General features: G+C 47.7%; 1 protein-coding gene across 1 annotated transcript in view; it reads left to right on the top strand.

The window, feature by feature from the left end:
• The window catches only part of TSNAXIP1 (translin associated factor X interacting protein 1), an 85,378-nt gene that overhangs the window by 31,761 nt on the left and 39,598 nt on the right, over positions 1-14,019 (top strand). The window contains exon 5 of the mRNA XM_090063925.1: positions 3,987-4,080. Coding sequence (XP_089920051.1) covers positions 3,987-4,080 — 94 coding nt within the window. The remainder of the gene's footprint in view (positions 1-3,986; positions 4,081-14,019) is intronic.

Here is a 14,019-nt window from a genome sequence, read left to right on the forward strand (position 1 = left end):
GCTCCACCACACTAGAATTCCAGTACGTCAGAGCAGCCTCTGCACTCATGTATAGGTGCCCTTAGATTTAGGTGGAATTTAGGTACTTATGTCCCAGTCTGTGAGCCTCAAAACACTTAACCTTGCAGCCACCTAAATCCATATGCATCTGAAATCTCACTGGTAAAATTATCTGGGTGCTTAGATATCTGCTTTGTTCATGCCTGGGGCACCTTGCTTTTATCCAGACAGAGAAACTCCTCAAACTAGGCATTCTTCCCATAGTCTCAATGCCTGTCTGCCTTAAGAAGCCCAGTCCTGGTAAGTGTTTCATTTAAGACAGATAGGTACATCTTCATGAGTGAATATATATATGAAATCTCTCTCTTCTTTTGTCCATTTTCTTCTATGACCATCCCACCACAACCATTTTGCTTTATCATCACCATATACCTGTTCTGTTCTACACAAAGGAGTTCAAGATAGTAGCCACCACTTTCATTGAAATATACTGATGAAGGAGATGGTGGCCCCCTAATTTTATACAATGTCTTGTAGTTAGAATGCTTGTCCAGGATGTGAGGGATCTAGGTTCAGGTATCTGTCTTCATTCTATGGTTTTCAAATCAATACTGCACACCTCCTAGAAAGTGCCATAACCATAGGATATTTTGAGTGCATTCTCCATCCTTCACATTCCATAAAATAATTAAAGATTCATTGTGACTAAGAGCAGGAAGATAATGAGCATGACTCTGTAGTTAAAGTATTCATCTGGGAGAAGGTGACATAAATTGTGGTCCCTAATTCAAGGATATTTTTGTATGTTATATTAAACACTCATTTGATGAAGCACAGCCACAGTCCTTGGAGCATGGACAAGGACTCATGTCTTTCCTCCCGGGTGATTGCCCTAACCATTAGGCTGCAGTCATGTTCCCTTTTTCTTTCTCCACCAATGAATCTTAAACTCCTTTGTGCAAAACAGAATAGGTGTATGGTGATGATAAAGGAAAATGGTTATGGTGGGATGGTCAGGGAAGAAAATGGACAAAAGACGAGAGAGATTTCATAAATATATTCACTCATGAAGATGTCCCCATCTGTCTTAAATTAAACGCTTACCAACTGTCACTAGAGAGATGCATCCTGCAACCAGTAAGACTACAAAGCTGTTGCCAGCCACCTGATCCTACTGAGCTTGTTATTGTTCATATACAGAGTGAGAGACAGGACCTGCCTTATGGAATTTATTGTTTAAATCAGTGGTGGCCAAAATTTATTGTTTAAATAATTTGGTGCCACCAAATTCTGTCACCACTGGGACACCCTTAGGGGGCAAACCATTGAGCTACCACCAATGGTGACACCTACCCTTCCTCTACTGCTGCTTTGATCCCCTGCCCCTCTCTGAGTGCTGCCATGATTCCTGTCATCAGCACCCCCTTTAACTCAGTACTGGGGTGTGACAGAGCGCATAGGCAACACGTGGTGGGAGCACAGGGGCACTGAGATAAGCCACCACCGGCTTCTGCAGTTGGCCACTACTCACATCCCCTTCCCCCTCACCATGGCTGGCAGCATCTGTGAGTGGTCCCTGCTTGCTGTTCACCACCCCCACCCCTGCCGTCAACACCAATGTGATGTCTGCAGGCAGTCCCCACTCACTGCCATGGTGCTCCCTCCAGTCTTAGGAGGCACCAGTCATTCATGACAGAGCACCTTTGGTGCCTGTCACTTCAAGGCCCAGAGTAGACATCAGGGCAGCTGGCAGGTCCATGCCAGGGTAAAAAGGCAGTCACATGACTGCAGGAAGGCCCTGGGATTGGAGGAGGGGGCTGAGCAGCCTCCATTTTAGATGCAGGCCCTCAGGGCTGAGGGAGCAGTCTGCTGCTGGCAGCTGGAAAGACTACCTGGCTGAGCAGCTGCTCAGGAATACCTTGCAGGTAACAGCAGGAGCTATGGGGATGGCAGGAGGCTCCTGGTCATGGGTATGACTGAAAACTGCACCCTGCTGGGGAAGGATGGCCTGGTGGGACTGCCCATGATGAGGTAGTTCCCTAGAAATGCCAGGCCAGTTGACTCCCCAGTGAAAGGTGGGTAGGGGCACTTATAACCTCAGCCCCCCACAACTTAAGGCAAGAAGAGCAGGCAGTGGGGCCATGCATACCTAGAGAGAGGCACCTGAGCCCAGGGGGTGTAAGACAGATCCTGAAGGCAGTGGGACCAGACATGCCTAGGAGAGGCACCTGAGCCCAGGGGGTGTAAGACCCCAAGACCCCAGCATCGGGGCAGAGTGTTGGCCTCAGTGAGGGGGCAGAGGAAGAGAACGGCCGGCATGGAGTAGGGCTGCGAGGGAGGCCTGAAGGTTACGTGGTATGGGTGCAGAGTACGGCGGCAAGGGGCAACCTGAAGGGCTGCACTAAAGTGCTCAAGTGAGTGGACTCCAGTGAGGAGAGTAAATTGTTGCCCCAGTGAGGGGGTGGAGGAGAAGGTAGGCCAGAGGCAGAGCTGTGCCTCAGTGAGAAGGCATGCAGTGCATGTTTAAGGATACCTGGGACAAGCAGAGCCAAAGGCTGATTGCAGCCAGTAAGGGGCCAAGGGAGTTCTAGTTAGTAGCTTAATACACAGTGTGGCGGCATAGTGATGGTGAGCTCCAGAGGGGAATGAGAGTCCCAAGTAACACCCTAGAGCATGGGTCAGTGTGAGGCACTGTGCAATATGGATGCCATCTGCAAGGCATGGGACATGGTAAGGGAAGGTTGGAGCCATGTGTAAACCCCTTGGTATTGGGGCATTAAAGGGGCAGCCTCCTGCTTATTACATCAGGTTTATCTCAACAAGTCATAGCAGACAAGACAGGGCAGACTGCCAGACTGCCTTAGACCAGTGGTCTCCAAAGTGGGGTGTGTGCACCCCAGGGGGTGCACAAGACGATCCATTGGGGTGTGAGAAGAAAATATTAGAACTTCTATTTATACGTATATTTATATAAATATACATATATTGGGGTGCTTGCTCAAAATTTTTTTACTGATATGGGTGCGCGATCAAAAAAGTTTGGAGACCACTGCCTTAGACAGAGGGGCAGCCAGTATGGTGACTGGCCACTAGTACGCTCCTTTTGTTACGTAGAGACTCACTCTGGCTGCCTGTGCTACTTACGGCATGTGTTCTGCTGGTTGGCCGCCACTGCTCTAAATAGAAAAACACACCAAGAGGGGAAGCAACAGTGTAGTCCTTCATTCACAAATACATAATCTGGAGGCACACCAAGGGATCTGTAGTGAATCTCGGGCATTGTCTATAAACTGTTTTTAGTTACGGTGAAATGAACAAATATAATCAGTTTGTTTCGGATACACCTGTAGACAAATATTCCTTTTACAGTTATTTGTCATTGCTGTAGGCTGCTTTGGTTTACATTAGCTAGTAAATGTATATGTTAAACAAAGTAAAAGCTATAGATAATATTAGATTACAGGAAGGTCTGGTTTAGCATTTCTGCTGGAATTTAGTGTCACTAGGAAATTCTGATTCCAGGACATCCATGGATATTAAGCAAAAGTCCCAAAAGCAAATGGTTTTAGAGATACTGGAAATAAACATTCTGTAGTTATCTTTAAATTTAAGATTCAAACCAGCTTGATCCCAGCTTTGAGGGAAAAGTTTAGCCGTTATTCTGCAAATAATTTAGCTGCCAAGACTGTGCTGCCCTTGCTCCCAGGCCTTCCTATCACACTCCATCCAAGGTGGGGAGCAGAGGGGTACGGTTGCATTTCAGTGATGAATCTTTAGTTATTTTTGTTAAGATACTTTGGGATCTAATGTGCATATAAGAAAGTAGTACTTATTTTATTGAATTTAAAATATATGGGCAACTACATGACAATCTAGACATTCATTAAGACAGCACTTGTACAGGCCTGGGCAGCCAGCCCTGAATTCTAGATAAAGAAAATTAACTTCCTTGATTGTGTTCCCTCTGTCTCTTTTTCTTCTGTTAGCCTTACAGAGAGATCTTTGAGTTCTTCATAGAGGCCTTCAAAACCTACAAACCTTTGCTGTCTGCGATAAAGAATGAGTATGAAATTACTTTGGGTAAGGTACTGGATTCTGTTTTGCTAGTAGTAACAGCCATCCCAAAAATGTGGCTTTACACAGCTGATGAGCCATATTGGACATTGATAGGATTAACAGCTGAGATCAATCTCAGTATCAAAATTTGAAAATCTGGCTTTTTTTTGGCTACCTCTTGCAAATGGAAAATGTGTGGACTATACCTTGTTGATGGATAGCCTGGAGTTGTCTTTATCTCAAGAACATATGCAATCCATGCACAAGCTGTGCCTCAGAATTGCCCTGGAGGGACCACTTTTATCATGGAAGCTACCAGCACTTTTAATTATTGGGATGCAATTGTATGGGAACTTGGGGCCTGGATTACTGCAGGGCAAGGCAGGGCAGGATAGGACAAGACTTGAGTTGCCTGCTCCCAAGCAGCTATTTCACTTTATGCTTCATTTTGGATTCAGATGCTACAGTGCCACTGTAACACACAAGTTATAAACAATTATAGATAGACTGTAGCTAACACCTTACCTCACATTAGGCACTGTAACAGCTGTCAGGTAGGCACAGTATTCAGCCTCCATTGGTGCAGTGTTCTTAGAGGTGAAACATTCTCTGTCCCATTCCATGAACTAGCTAGTAATAGTCTCCTTGTTGTAGACAAGTATCTTTCTTTAGGTAACAGTACTCGGCATATTAGCATATCCATAACAACAGTTGGGAGTGTGCTCATATCCAGCATCCACAAAGTCAGTTTTACACATCAGTTTAAATCATTGTCAGAATCAAGTAGTCTGACAGCCTCATTTCCTTGGCACTTGTCTGTCTGCACTCCCACTGAGTTTCATGGGTTTGGTGGTTTCCATATAATGTGGCCCATACCATGCTACTTTTTGTAGTGACTCATCCTTAGATGCTGCATATAAATTATTTGTCTGACATTGCTCTGTGAGTCCCGTTAGAGTCTGTAGAGACCCAATAACAATGTTTTTTATTATATAACTATTTTTGGTAACCAACTGGAATACATTGGCACTACTGGAGAATCTAGCTGCCATGGTAACAAATGGACTTAGAAGCTTTCAGAACAAAAAGGAATGGAGCAGGGATTTTGTTATATGTTTATTTAGGGTGTGCATCCTCCCATCTCTCTTTGTAGTGAGGACTTACCCATTTGTACCTATTAAAATCTGCACCTTATCTATAAGGCCTCTAGTGCCAGCCACCATCCTTTTAACCACTGAGCCTGGATATTATACCTTCTCTCAACAGTCTCTTGCTGCAGGAGACTATGCAGTCCTAGCTTCTGAAGTGGATCTAATGAGTTGCATCTGATAGAGCTGTCAGAGTAACTCAGTTGAATAGCTCTGCATTTGATGTGCTCACAGAAATAATTACCATATTTTATCACATACAACACCACTAATAAGACCCAACCCTTAAATTTGGAAGGCAAAATATAGCAAAATAGATTTTTCCAGAGTCATGGGTTACTATGTGAAATAGAATAACTCCTCCTAGAAACTCAGTGTCTAGGAAGTGTGGGCATTCCAGGAGGCAGTCTGGGTAAGACAGCAAAATCTTCTTGGTGTGGCTGGACAGCAACAAGGCTAGGCCTCAACCCTTTGCAAGGATAGTAGCAAGACTGTTTTTGTTTTGTTTTTTACTGTAAATATATAAAATTCCTATAAATAACAGTGTTATTTCAGCACCACAATCATCAAGATATTACAGACTACATGCAGTAGCTCATTTGGCCTGGGCTAATTCAAATTGCTGCTTCAGGCACAAGCTATAGTGCTGAGCTAGTAGAGGCTATGCAGTGGTTAACACTCAACTTTGCCATATCTGTTTGCTGGGGCAGAGATAAATGGCAGACATTTTGGCAGCTATTAGATTACGTCTCTGTGCTTCTATTCCAGTGAAGAAAAATCCGCTTCCCAACTTAAGACATAGCGTATATACCATTTCCCATAAAATCAGTCCTCTAAAATTGGGTTCTATGTGAATCAATATGGTAAATTCAGCAAGTTCAAATCACCCTTTAATTGGCTGATGAGTGGGATGGGCTGAGCAAAATGAGATGCCTTCCCCCTCTAAGGGATGAACATATTTCTATAATTCTTCAACTCTTATTGAAACTGAATCTGAGCCTCCAGCATGGCAACATATTTCTACTCCGAATGCCACATTCTAACATAAGAGCCAGTTGGTGCTTATCTTGCAACTGTATATGCACACCTACGTGAGACATTTACTACAAAGTAGACTAATTAGCTGCACAGTAAATGTCTTGGTGTTTACACATGTGCCTCGATTAGTCTGGAGTAAACTAATTTACTCTGCAGCAGAATAGTACTTGTAAAAAAACTCCACAGCAGTGCATATGTAGATGCTGGAGGAGCTGGCAGTTGCACAAGGATGTTTCAGTGTGGGAGCCGCCTGCCAGCTAACCCCACACTGAAGCATCCTTGTGCCCCAGCCAGCCCCTCCACAGCATATTGAACCAAGGGGAACAGCCCTAGGCTGGCAGGCTGACCCCCGGGGCCCTCTGTCAGCCAGGGCTGCTCTGCCTCAGCTCAGCGTGTTGTGATCCTAGGTGCATGTGCTACATATAAATAGGCACATGTAGACATGCCCTATGTCTCCTTCACACTTAGTTCTTGTGAGTAACTAGAGAGACTAGGCTTGTGCAACTGGTAGTTGGACCTTTGCTTCTCAAAGAACAACTGCTTTTAAAGGAAAAAATCCTTGTGAACATGAAGATCTCAAGCACAAGTCAGAAAATAAAGCTGTGGAGGACAGAGGATTGCCACAGATAGTGCCTAACTCAGAGAAACATTTAATGGTACTGGCAGCATTAATGCCTGATGGCTCTGTAACAGGACATGTCTTCACTTCAGAGTTAACTTGAGTTGTCTACACATGAATTATGTTTCTCAGGTTAGCCTATGTTGAATGAGAACCATCACACTATGAAATAATATTCCAGTTGTGTTATCCTTGCTGGCACTGTACGCATGCACTGGCATTAAGAGTCTTGGGGGCCTTTCCCAAAGTTGTTAGTGCTGCAGTAAGCTGAGACTCTCTGGGAGTGTCTACTGCACCATCATTTACTACTTCCTTTTGGACGTACTAAATGATAGCACAGTAGCAGCCTGTACTGTGCCTGTCAGTGGTGCATGATTATTTTTAGCTGCTATGTCACTGTAGCAATGCACTATACTGAGGGAGCGTGTTGCTACAGTGATGTAGCAATGGTATCATGGTTTTTGCTTGTGGCTACTGTGTCACCATAGACGCACCCTCTATGAATTTTTTCCCAGTAACATGTGGGAAAGCCTGTCTTCCTTTCTTGGCACATGGAAGGAATTGTAAGAAGGAATCAAAGGTCGAATGGTACTCTAGCAGCATATTAGCTTCATTCATCCCACAGACTCAGAAACTCACACGTTGTGTTCAATGAAGTGTTACCCTGAGTGTCTTCTAATTTCAGTAAAAAGCCCCAGCAAGATCAAATTAAAGGGTTTTTTGAGTGAGTAGGACTCTAGCCAGGGGAAAAACTCAAATTAGAAATCAAGTTAACTTTGCAGTGAAAGTAAGGATAACACTTTCCCAGGTGAGATGCCATTCTGTTTTCCTCTGGGATAAATTACTCTTCTATATATCAGAATTAACTGAAACTTCAGTAGAAGAACCAGGTGCCATCAACTAATAAGTTCCCTGTTTATAGATATATTTTTTAAGCCAGAAATACAGGCAGTCCTCAGCTTCCAACGTTTTGAGTTACAACGTTTCACACCTACAGTGTTTATAAATTGACACCCTGTTTCAACTTTCTGACATCAGTTTTGACTTTACAACGCTTGATCCAATGCGATGCCATGCCAGCGAACAAGTTCACTGTGTCACTCATCTCCCTGGAGAACATCTGTCCAAACTTCCTTGGACACTTTTTTTAAGAAAGTGGACAAGCCTCCAGAAAAAGGGCCCGCCACCTGGGAAAAAAAACCTCAGTTTGGCCCTGGGAGCAGCTTGAGATGCACGGGTGCAAGCCTGTCGTGTCCCCGCACCTCGAGGTCCCCCCAGTGACGGCAGAGCATCCTGCTGACCCCCAGCACTGCCAGAGTTAAGTGCATGGTGGGAGAGACATAGCCCAGCTGCGGGGCAGCTGAGTGGAGCTCATACTTCACCCAGCCCCCCAGGGAGCTGCATGACCAGAGCCTCGTGAACCAGCTACACAAACAGGCGCACTTCTGAACCTGGCACGTGAGTTAGCGTGGGAGTTTGCACAGAAGGGTGAGCGGGAGGGCCCAAGGCCCTGCCAGTGCACCGTAGGGAAGGCAGTCCCAGCCATAGATGGCCTACCAGTGGCACCATGCAGATGGGCATGTGCTGTACCCTGAGGGTGCCCTCGGAGTCTGTGGTCTCCCCCTCTGGCGCCTCAGAGGCCTCCACCCAGACGGTGCCCATGGTTCTGGGCTCCATGCACACAGAGTCTTTGGCTCTCAGCTGCAGGGGCTGCCTGACACTTTTTCAGGCTCTGGGGCCTGGGAGCATGGCCACCTCCCCTTGTGAGGTCTGATCCCTTTTGGGGTCTCTGGTATGCCATCTGGAGGAGCTCCAGGCCACAGTACAGAGACTGTGTGCCATCAGGGACTGTGAGCAGGAGATACGTTCCTACTGCCAGGCTCTTCTTCCTCTGAAGGTGGAAGGCAGATCACAGTCACCTTCCAGGACAAGGGAGGACTCAGGGACCTCCCATGCTGTCCAGCCAGGGGGTTGAACCAACATGGTCAAGGGCCTGAAGGCCTACCTCACCAAGGACCCTGCCCCACTGGAGCTTTGCAACTAGGTATGAACCTCTTGCAGCCCCAGCAGAGCCTGCTAAGCTGCCAGCTCCTGCAGGCAACACAGGCTCAACTGTAGCTACCGTCCCCACTCTCCCTAAGACAAAACAGGTATTTTTAAATACATAGGGGGCAAAAAGAAGATTCCGGGTAATGTGGGGCCCCTACAGGACACACTAGGAAATTTGGTCATCACACCAGATGACAAAGCCAACATATTTAATGATTTCTTTGCCTCCATTTTCCTGAGCAGGGACCGGAACAGTCACCCCCGCTCTGGGCCCCGCCTTACACCACAGGGGAGGTGCACCTATGCCAAGGGTTAGTGAGGAACTAGTTAGGGAACTTCTGGAAGGACTGGATGTATTCAGATCAGCTGATCCAGATGATCTCCACCCTAGCGTACTGAGGAAATTGGCTGAGGTCATTGCGGGACCCCTGGCATGGCTTTACGAGTACTCGTGGTGTTCTGTGTGGTGCCAGAGGACTGGAAGAAGGCCAATGTGGTTCCCACCTTCAAAAAGGGGAGGAAGGAGGACCTGGGAAACTATAGGCCAGTTAGTCTTACCTCAATTCTGGGCAAGCTTTTTGAGAAAATTATTCTGGCGGATGTTCATGAGAGGCTAGCAGGGGAGATTATGCTTAGGGGCAATCAACACGGGTTCATTAGAGGCAGGTCCTGTCAGACCAACCTGGTGGCCTTCTATGACCAGATCACCAAATCCTTAGATGCAGGGGTAGCAGTGGACATAGTCTTTCTGAACTTTCAGAAGGCCTTCGACACTGTCTCTCACCCCGTTCTCATTAAAAAACTGGGGGACTGTGGTGTTGACACCTTCACAGTCAAATGGGTCGCCAACTGGCTGGAGGGCCGCACCCAGAGAGTGGTGGTGGATGGGTCATTTTCAGCTTGGAGGCATGTGGACAGTGGGGTCCACAGGGCTCGGTCCTAAGGCCTGCACTGTTCAACATCTTCATCAGTGACTTGGACAAGGGGGTAAATAGCACCCTGTTCAAATTTGCTGATGACACTAAGATGTGGGGGGATGTGGGCACACTAGAAGGGAGGAATAGGCTGCAATTGGACCTAGACAGGTTACAGGGGTGGGCGGATGAGAATAGAATGGGATTCAACACTGACAAGTGCAAGGTGATGCACCTGGGGAGGAACAACCGGCACCATACCTACAGGTTGGGGAACTCCCTTCTCATCAGTACAGAGGCAAAAAAGGATCTTGGAGTCATCATTGATGCCAAGATGAACATGGGCCAGCAGTGTGGGTATGCAGTCAGGAAGGCCAACCTCATCTCAAGCAGGTCCAAGGAGGTGATACTCCCCCTCTATGCAGCACTGGTCAGGCCACAGCTGGAGTACTGCATCCAGTTCTGGGTGCCACACTCAAAGAGGGATGTGGACAACATGGAGAGGGTCCAGAGGAGGGCCACTCGCATGATCAGGGGGCAGCAGGGCAGACCCTACGATGAGAGGCTACGTGACCTGAACCTGTTCAGTCTCCACAAGAGAAGGCTGAGGGGAGATCTAGTGGCCTGTTATAAACTAGTCAGAGGGGGCCAGCAGACATTGGAGAAGCCCCTGTTCCCCTGAGCACTACCAGGAGTTACCAGGAATAACTGTCACAAGCTGGCAGAGGGTAGATTTAGGCTAGGTATCAGAAGGCGCTACTTCACAGTCAGGGCAGCTAGGATCTGGAACCAACTTCCAAGCGAAGTGGTGCTGGCTCCTACCCTGGGGGTGTTTAAGAGGAGGCTAGATGAACACCTTGCTGGGGTCGTTTGACCCCAGTACTCTTTCCTGCCATGGCAGGGGGTTGGACTCAATGTTCTGCTCAGGTTCCTTCCGACCCTAGAAACTATGAAACTATGAAAATGCAAAGTCCTTGTCGTGGGAGACTCCATCCTGAGGGGGACTGAGGGAGCAATCTGCCACCCTGACCACCTAGCCTGGGAAGTCTGCTCCTTCCTGGGAGCCTGTATCCGAGACATTGCAGAGAAGATCCCTAAGCTCCTCTGGCCAATGACCACTACCTTATGCTCCTTATCCATGTGGGCACAAATGACATGGCTCAGAGCAATCCCAACCAGGTCATGAAGCACTACAGGGATTTGGGAGTGGGGCTTAAGGGGCTGGGGGTGTAGGTGGTGTTTTCCTCGATCCTTCCAGGTTCAGGCTATGGGCTGAGGAGGGAGAGGAGGATTGAGGTAGTGAACCAAAGATTGAGGCGCTGGTGTCATAGGGAAGGCTTTGGCTTCCATGACCACAGTCCGCTCTTCGGTGACAGAGGCAGTGAGCTGCTGGGAAGGGATGGCCTCCACCTCTCTCCACTGGGGAGGAGGCTCTTCTCAGCTAGACTGGCTGACGTGCTCCACCGGGCTTTAAACTAAGCCCACCGGGGGATAGCAGGGGCACTACTGCCACTGCTGGCCTGCTAAGCAACCCTTGCAAACCCAGGAGGCCAAGGCACTTAAGGGAGCCCACCCCTGCCCCAGCCCTGGAACAATCTGTAGGCAAGGCAAGGGCCCCCAAAGGAACACTTGTGTGCCTGTACACAAATGCCAGGAGTTTGGGGAGTAAACAGGAGGAACTTGTCTTCCTGCTTAACACAAATAATTACAATGTCATAGGGATAATGGAGACCTGGTGGGACTCCACCTATGACTGGGCCACAAGTATAGATGGCTATACCCTGTACAGGAGGGATGAAGTGGACAAAAGGAGCGGGGGCGCAGGTCTCTACGTCAAGGAAAGATACATGTCCCTGCAAGCCGACATTGGTACCCATGCTGGATGACTGGAGACCCTCTGGATTAAAATCTATGGGGAACATGGCACAGGGGACACAATGGTAGGAGTCTACAGACCTCCTACCCAGGATCAAGAGCTTGACCAGGAGTTCACCCAGGAATTGGCTGAGGCCGCGCATTCCTGGTGCATGGTTGTAATGGGAGACTTCAACTACCCAGACATCTCATGGGAAGAGCACTCAGCCAAATCCAAAGGGTTGCTAAGCTTTCTCTCATGCATGGATGAGCTCTATCTGACGCAAGAAGTCTACAGGCCAATGAGAGGTAAAGTGCTGCTCAACCTGGTACTGGGGGATGACCTAATCAGTGACCTAATGATTGAAGGGAAGCTGGGTGACAGTGACCACGAGCTGATCACCTTCACCATCTGCCGTAAAGCTGGCAAGTCAGTCAGCAATACAGAAGTCTTTGACTTCAGGAAAGCTGACTTTGACAAGCTCAGGAGGCTTGTCAGTGAGGCCCTAAAGGACCACAACCCAAAGAGGAGGGGAGTTCAGGATAAGTGGTTGCTCCTCAAGGGAGCAATCCTGGATGCACAAGCAAAGTCTATCCGATTTCGGAGGAAAGGCAGCAAAAGAGCACAGCAGCCCCTTTGGCTCTCCAGGGAACTAGTGGACCTCCTGCATCTAAAAAGAAAGACCTTCAAAGGATGGAGGACTGGATCCACCTTTACTGGTCCAGACCTGCAGGGAGTGAACCAGAAAAGCCCAGGGTGTGACTGAACTCCAACTAGCTACAAGTATCAAGGGAAATAAAAAGTCCTTTTTTAAATATGTGGGGAGCCGAAGGAAAAGCAAGGGCAACGTTGGACCCCTGCTAAACCAGACGAGACAAATGACAATGGACATCCAGAAAATAGCCAACCTGCTAAATGGGTACTTTGAGTTGGTTTTTCACCAGTCCCATGGAGTGTCCCTGTCCATTACAGGCTGGGAAGGGCCGAGTGAGGGATATTCCTTACCCTCTATCAATGCTGAACTTGTGAAGGAACATCTTGAGAGGCTGGATACCTTCACGTCAGCTGGCCCTGACAGTTTACACCCCAGGGTACTCAAGGAGCTGGCAAGCATCATAGCCCAGCCCCTGGCATGGATCTTTGAGAACTCCTAGTGCTCTGGTGAAGTGCCTGAAGATTGGAAGAAGGCCAATGTGGTGCCTATCTTCAAGAAAGGGTGGAAAGTTGATCTGGCAAACTACAGGCCCATCAGCCTGACCTCTATCCTGGGGAAGGTCTTAGAAAAGATTGTCAAAGAGGCCATTCTTAACAGACTGGCCAATGGCAACATCCTGAGGGATGGCCAGCACAGGTTTGTTGCAGGTAGATCTTGCTTGACCAATCTTATTTTCTTCTTATGACCAGGTGACCTATCACCTGGACAAGGGAGAAGAGATTCAAGTCATATATCTTGACTTTAAAAAAGCCTTTGATCTGGTATACCATGATCACCTCTTAGCAAAACTAGCTAACTGCGGCCTCAGCCTCACCATGATCCGCTGGCTGGGGAATTGGCTCCATGGTAGGAACCAGAGGGTGGTGGTTAATGGAAGTAAATCGTCATGGTGCGTTGTGACCAGTGGGGTCCCTCAAGGCTCTGTCCTTGGGCCAAAACTATTCAAAATCTTCATTAATGATGTGGACATTGGATCAGAAGCAAGTTTGCCAGCGACACCAAACTTTGGGGTAAAGCATCCACACCTGAGGACAGGAGGGTCATCCAGGCTGACCTTGACAGGCTCATGAAATGGGCAGATGAGAACCTGACGGTGTTTAACACCGAAAAATGCAAGGTTCTCCACCTTGAGAAGAAAAACCTGCAGCATGCTTATAGGCTCGGCAGTGCTATGCTGGCTAGCACTACAGAAGAAAGAGACTTGGGGGTCATCATTGACCACAAGATGAACATGAGCCATCAATGCGATGTTGCAGCTAGTAAAGTCAGCAAAATGCTGGTTTGCATCCACAGATGCTTCTCAAGCAATTCCCAGGACATCATTCTCCCCTTGTACTCAGCCTTGGTGAGGCCGCAGCTCGAGTACTGCATCCAGTTTTGGGCTCCACAATTCAAAAAGGATGTGGAGAAGCTTGAGACAGTCCAGAGGAGAACCACACACATGATCAGAGGTCAGGAAAACAGACCTTATTATGAGAGGCTAAGAACTATGGGACTCTTCAGCCTGGAAAAGTGCAGACTCAGGGGTGATCTGATGGCCAGCTATAAGTTTATCAGGGGTGCTCACCAGGATCTGGGAGAACATCTTTTCACCAGAGCATCCCAAGGGATGACACGATTGAATG

The sequence above is a fragment of the Crocodylus siamensis genome, chromosome 9 (genome assembly GCF_052110815.1).
Source record: "Crocodylus siamensis isolate JL-2025a chromosome 9, ASM5211081v1, whole genome shotgun sequence".
In the NCBI taxonomy this organism is placed as follows: Eukaryota; Metazoa; Chordata; order Crocodylia; family Crocodylidae; genus Crocodylus; species Crocodylus siamensis.